This window comes from Parasteatoda tepidariorum, chromosome 1 (genome assembly GCF_043381705.1).
Source record: "Parasteatoda tepidariorum isolate YZ-2023 chromosome 1, CAS_Ptep_4.0, whole genome shotgun sequence".
NCBI lineage: Eukaryota > Metazoa > Arthropoda > Arachnida > Araneae > Theridiidae > Parasteatoda > Parasteatoda tepidariorum.
Window position 1 is genome coordinate 31,017,754 of NC_092204.1, and position 6,713 is coordinate 31,024,466.

The window sequence follows — 6,713 nt, forward strand, 5'->3', positions numbered from 1 at the left end:
AATTTTTTTTTATGTTGGACCATCATAAATCAGTCCGAATTCCTACATTGGGATGATGGTTGTTCATGATTGTTCCAACATTTGATTTCTAAGATACTATGATGGAAATTCGTGATTTTCCGTAATGGTAGAACAATGCATTTCTATGATGGTGGAATAATAATTGTTGGTTAAGCAGGAATATTGCATCAAAAGAATTTTTTTTTATGTTGGACCATCACAAATCAGTCCGAATTCCTACATTGGGATGATGGTTGTTCATGATTGTTCCAACATTTGATTTCTAAGATACTATGATGGAAATTCGTGATTTTCCGTAATGGTACAACAATGCATTTCTATGATGGTGTAATAATAATTGTTGGTTAAGCAGGAATATTGCATCAAAACAATTTGGTTGCTTTTTATGTTGGCCTATCATAAATCAATCCGGATTACTACATTGGGATGATAGTTGTTCATGATTGTTCCAACATTTGATTTCTAAGATACTATGATGGTAATTCGTGATTTTCCGTAATGGTGCAACAATGCATTTCTATGATGGTGAAATAATAACTGTTGGTTAAGCAGCAATATAGCATCAAAACAATTTGGTTGCTTTTTATGTTGACCTGTCATAAATCAATCCGGATTACAACATTGGTGTGATGGTGGTTCATTATCGTTCCAACATCTGATTTCTAAGAAACTATGATAGAAATTTGTGATAATTCAAATTATCAAAACAAGTTGCTATTCTGATGTTCGACCATCATAAATCAGACCGAATTCCAACACTCGGGTGATTGTTACTTATGTTGGTTACCATCAAAAATATAATGGTTCATGATGGAATTATTGATGGTAAATTTTGACTTGAGGTGGTAGACATTTAAAAACCAAAGCTTTCCAAATTTTAGGTAATTCTGACAACATTTTAAAAGCCTGACGACAAAAAAACTGGAACAAAGTGGCGTAGCATATGAACTTTTAAAACATTTGCATGTAATGTTGTTGAAAATAGGCTTAAATGAATAAAAAATTATATATTATGACATTAACTTAGCTACCACTAGAATAACTTTATACAAAGAGCGTAGAAAGTTGGCTACCTTGAAAAAAGGGAGCATGCTCCTCTAACATTGCTTTAACTTCTTTTTTTTTCCTTGGAAAACATTTCTAGTGACTCTCAACACTCTATGGACTTTTCATTCCATAATTGAAATTTGTTTTTAACCAAATTTTCAATATTTAATGAAAATAATAAATGTACTATATAGTACCTTTGAAATATTGTACTTTCTTTTTTTTCTCATCAAGCTCAGTTCTTCTCTCATACATTTGCGTCCGAATAAAAGGAAGGATCAGTATGCCATCACTATTCCTGAAGAGGTATCTCAGGTAATTTACTTCAGTTTCTTTTAATTTTTAGTTTTTCTCTCTCAATGGTACATTCTTTAAAATGTTTAAACTGGTTTAAGAAATGTTATTCGATACAAGTCAAAATGATTATATTAACTTATGGCCACTAGAAAAAGTTTGGAAAGTGAGAAAAAACTGGAAGTAAAACTATTGCATTTCCAGCATATTTTCGAGAGGGGTAAAATGCCCGTGATTACTATGATTTATTTAAGTTATAACATATGTGGATTAAAATGTTATGCAGAGTGTCTGCCGTTTTAAACAAAAATCTGCTTTTGTCGATCTGCTTACTGGTAAGTCTGGCATACTGGTACAATATTCAAATTAAAGCAACTTAACTTTCCACCCGGTCTCATCAAATAACTTTACTGTTCTCTCAAATAGAACCTTTCAAGTATCAATTCAAAACTGCAAATCATCAAAAAGAAATATCACAGCTAGAGAACCTCAGGGCAGCATTCTTGGACCGATTCTATATATTTTATACATTTATGATTTTTCCAAATTATAGAACAGATTACAATAGTGTTACAGATTTTTATGCAGACAACACAGGAATCATCATCAAATCAAGAAATCCAAATACAGCATTAATAAAATTACAGGAACAAATACACGAAATGGAAGACTGGTGTGTTAAATGGAAAATATGAGATAAATCTCAAATCTTAATTATACAAAAAAAGAATAATAAAAATATTACCATAATGTAAACCAAAAATTTTCAATATCCAAATACCCTTTGTCAAAAAAGCAAACTACCTCGGCCTCTTAATAAATAGCAAACTCACCTGGAACGACCATATCAAAAATACAATAGATAAAGCAAATGCAGCAACAATAGTTATACAACCACTCATCTACAACCAGAATACGTCATTAAAACTAAGAAAACTGCTCTATACATCGATGATCAGACCAATTCTTACGTATGCCCAGTGTTGCCAGGTGCTGATAACCGTTCACCCCCAGATAGCGTTCTAAAATCCCCTAAAAATTTTTAAAACCCCCCAAAATTTTTAACTTATTGTATAAGTATTAAAAAATAGTACAAAAGTTAAATAATGTATAGAAAACGTTGCTTTAATACTTTTTAATATTTTATTATCAACAAATTAATAATGTGCTGATAATTAAAAAAAAGGATGAACAATTGTACTAGTAATTTACTTTTAAACTGCTTTTCGTGTTCCCAATCTTTCTTGTACTTTTGTACGTACTTCTTTTTTTCTTTATCCTTTGGCATTATTTTTAAACCATGCACATTAAAAATTTTAAATAATTTGAATTCAAATTCTCCAAACGTACTGGTTGATCGAGCTAAGTAATAACCTACTACATTCAACAAAGGGGTAAAGGTCTAAAATTATATCTTAATTTTATTGTTTTGGTTTAATATATTGATTTTCATATTACCATCTCACACATTCAGTTATAGAATTTGATGTTAGAAGGTAACCAAAATAAAACTAGTAAAATTCACAAATAACCCTAAAACAAACCCCTAAAAACCAATTCCCCTAAAATACCCACTGAAGATAAGAAATGCCCCTAAATTTAGGGGGAAAACCCCTAATCTGGCAACACTGCGTATGCCTCACCTGCCCGGACAACCATACCGGAATACCTCATGCAAAAGCTTAACCAATGCGAAAACAAAATACTAAGAAAAGTCACCTGTGCCAGCCAAATGGTTCATCAGAAATGCAAATGTTCACGAAGACCTCAAAATCCCGATCCTGACCCACAATATAATCGCAAATTAAATGCAGATTTCTTGGACAAGGCTAAAAAATGTAATACAGCTAACTTTAACCAGATGTTTAACTCACTCACTTTACATCCGACGCCTCATATCACCATCATCAAAATGAATAAAAGCTTTAAAATTTTTTTATCACAGATCAACCTATAACATCAGCTTCTACAACTACAATATTGAAAGTTCTTCTAAGCGTTACCGCTAGTTGACCATCAACAAGCATTCAAAACTCAAGGCACACATAGTTTAGAGCAAGCTGTTGCGTTTCATTTTCATTTTTATCATTTTTTCAAGCAAAGTGCTTGAATCCACCTGACAGCAACCACATTGCCTCCTATCCTCAACGAAACCAAACAAAATGACAAATACTACGCGAAAAATGGGATAGGGGCCGTTTCGCAGCCCAGGCTTCCAGATCCAAAAGCAAGACAATTCTTTTATATTTCAGAAAATTATGTTGGAAATAACGAGTGTACTATTTTACAATAAATGACTGACAATTCACAAAGCGTTAATCATCTTTTGTTAAAGTATTAGGTTGTCAAAAGCGATGTCAAAAACAAAGAAGCTCAAATTCCTACGATATTTTAATAGCCAAACGTAAAAAGAACGCAATATCATAAATACAATTTTCAATGTTTGAAGATTTTTAAAAAAAATCTGATAATTTTGTGTAAAATAAATTTTTTGTTCCATATTCCACATTTTAGGCTGACTCCAACAATGATGTTAGTTGTAGCTTTCTTTGCGATTATTGGACGTTTTGGATCTGGACCTCTGTGGAAAGAAATTGTTGCTGATTCATTGAGCAAGAACTGCTTAGAAAGAGGATGGATGAATATGTTTTACCTTAACAACATCTTTTATTCGCCCAAAACAGTAAGTTTTAAAGATTCTAGGTATACTTTCAGGTCAAATTGTACAGCATTATACCTCTAAATTCGTGTCCCTACTAAATACGCGCCTGTATGAAAACCGATTTCAGAAATGCTTTGTCTGCCAGAAACAGTGGTCGGTAAAACTACATTATTTTTGCAGTTAAGTATAACTGCAACAACTTTATTACAAATTTAGTTAACTACAGCTACAACTACTGTTCATTAAATGTGGGTACTTACAAACTACATTTGAAATGTAGTTACTAATTCACTACTTTTAGAAGACGAACTTTATTTACACCTATGTTTAAAACAATTTTGAATAAACACTTAGCTTATTTAAACATGAGAAATTATTAAGAAATAGTCATTCAGGTTTACAGGAGCCAGTTTGTTATTTTAGACTATTTTGTTACGAATTTGTTCTTTTAACCTTTATTTTTTACTTGCGTTTCTTGCTATTTACTTGCTAATATTTGCTATTTTGTAATTGTTTAATGCTCTTTTTACCGAAAGAAATAAAGTACACCAAAAATAAGAAGGAAAATATGTTCCTTTCCTTTGAACAAGAGTATACATGCTTATTTGAAGGGGTGACCAAAGTGCTAAATTAGCTAATATTGGTAATTAAATGTTAATATTAGTAATACATAATTCTTCTTAACGCTCGGCCACAGGGGTATTCTGATTACGTTTATTGACGAGCATGCGAAGATTTGTACCAATACGATTCGAAAAATTAGTTGCGATTGAACCTTGTTTCTTAACTAACGTTAAAAGTTTTTTATTTTTTTTTTTTTTTTTATTTTTTTATTTCCAATGAGCTGCACAGTCGGTCTTGCCGATGAGCAGACCTAGTGCGTTCTCCAGAGGTGGTATCCACTCTTTCAGGACCACCACAATGGGTGAGATACCGTTGGTCATGTTAATTTAGACGTCTAGTTTCTGCCACACTAGATGGCAGCACTGAGACTCTATTTGGATGCTAAAGTGCACTAGGAATTTAACTAACGTTAAAAGTAGCTTCCAGCAATTGCTACAAATAACTTTTTTTTTAAAAGTAGCACTACACACTGCGAAAAAAGTAGCAACTACAGTTGTTTGTTACAGAGTTGAAAAAAATTGCCTAGAATCTTGCTTGAGTTCGCGTTTAACCCTTTCGCGCCGACTGTCACAAATACGTGACAGCAAAAAACCGTATCAATCAGGGTAAGAAGATAAAACTGGTAATCAAAGTATTTCTTTAGCAGTTTATTTGTAGGCGGAGTTATAATTTTTTGATTTATTTAATTCACCATTACTTTGTTCAAAATAAAACTATTTAGTTATACTTTGAATTATCATTGATTGTATATATGATAAAACTAACAATAATTAAAATAAAAGCAAAGTAAGTCTGTAAAATTAGTAACGACTACATTTAAGTTACCGTTTTTTATTTAATTGCAACTTGATTCTGATTTCGTACGAATGCTTTTCTGAATCACCCGTCCCCAAGGGGTTAAATGCTAGAGCGGGTTATGAAAATTTGATGAGTAGACTCGTATTATATGAGTAGACTCAATAGGCAAAATTTCCGAATATGCAGTATCCGCAAAAATTTTGCTTGTTTTCCTTATGTAGCAGAGATGCCAACTGCTCCGGACACAACAAAATAACTGAAAAAAACGGTAAATAACTGCAAAGTAAATTTTGCAAACATTTGACGATTTTGCATGCTTTTTAATAGGTATAACATGACTGAAGTACCTGCTGGATCATGTAATTTTGGCAAGGTACCTGCCCGCGCAAGCGGGCACTAGACCTCTGATCTGTGTTATGCCCTAGGGCGACTGAAACTAATGGCATTGGAAGACTGAAGTACCATAAAGTGGTGAATTATATAAGCTTACGAATTATTTAGAAATAGTGGTGGATAAAAATCTACTCAATTAAATTTATTAAACCAAGAATCACAATTGATAAACTACCACTTTAAAATATATATTTTCTGTCCGGAGCAAGTTGGCATCTCTGATGTAGTATTATAGTCTTTAAAATATCCTTTGAAATGCAAAATTACTTTCTTCGCAGACCGGGCGTGTTCCAGCTGGAACCTGTACCTTAACTCTTGAGGTGCCTCTCTTGGGGACGAGACCTAAACGTGTGCCCAAATATCCCATATTAGGGGGGGGGGAGTAAATAGTAGCTTATTTCAGATAGAGCTTTTAACCCGTTTTGTCCCGAATATCTACTATATATTGAAATGATACAAAAAGTGGTTTTATGGAAAAAGTGGTAAAATATATTATCGAAATTAATTGTTTTTTCTATAGTTAGAGCAATCAGAAAGTCTTTGATAGATCAAAAAGTACTTGCTCCTTATAATTCTAGATCTAATCAGAAATAACTAAATCATCGTGGTATCTGAGAATCTTTTAATTCCCCCAGATAAATGAAAATACTGAAAAAAGTTTCCCACCACAATGAATGTCTTTGAAAAAAGGAACTGTCCTAAATACATACCTGCAAACTTTCACGCATTTGGCGTAAAATTTCATTTTCATATTTAAAGTGGTAGTAAATATATGCTATTTTTTCTTTCATAAACTTAATTTTTAAATGATTTTGATCACCACTATTCTTAAAAAAATTAAACACACATATTAATGTGTGTTTCTATCACGGTT

At 32.3% G+C, this 6,713-nt stretch overlaps 1 protein-coding gene across 1 annotated transcript in view; it reads left to right on the forward strand.

Moving 5' to 3' along the window:
- The window catches only part of LOC107439577 (nose resistant to fluoxetine protein 6-like), a 39,661-nt gene extending 35,556 nt beyond the window's left edge, over positions 1-4,105 (forward strand). Inside the window, exons 9-10 of the mRNA XM_071185148.1 lie at positions 1,303-1,383; positions 3,877-4,105. Coding sequence (XP_071041249.1) covers positions 1,303-1,383; positions 3,877-4,105 — 310 coding nt within the window. The remainder of the gene's footprint in view (positions 1-1,302; positions 1,384-3,876) is intronic.
- The last annotated feature ends 2,608 nt before the right edge of the window (positions 4,106-6,713 follow it).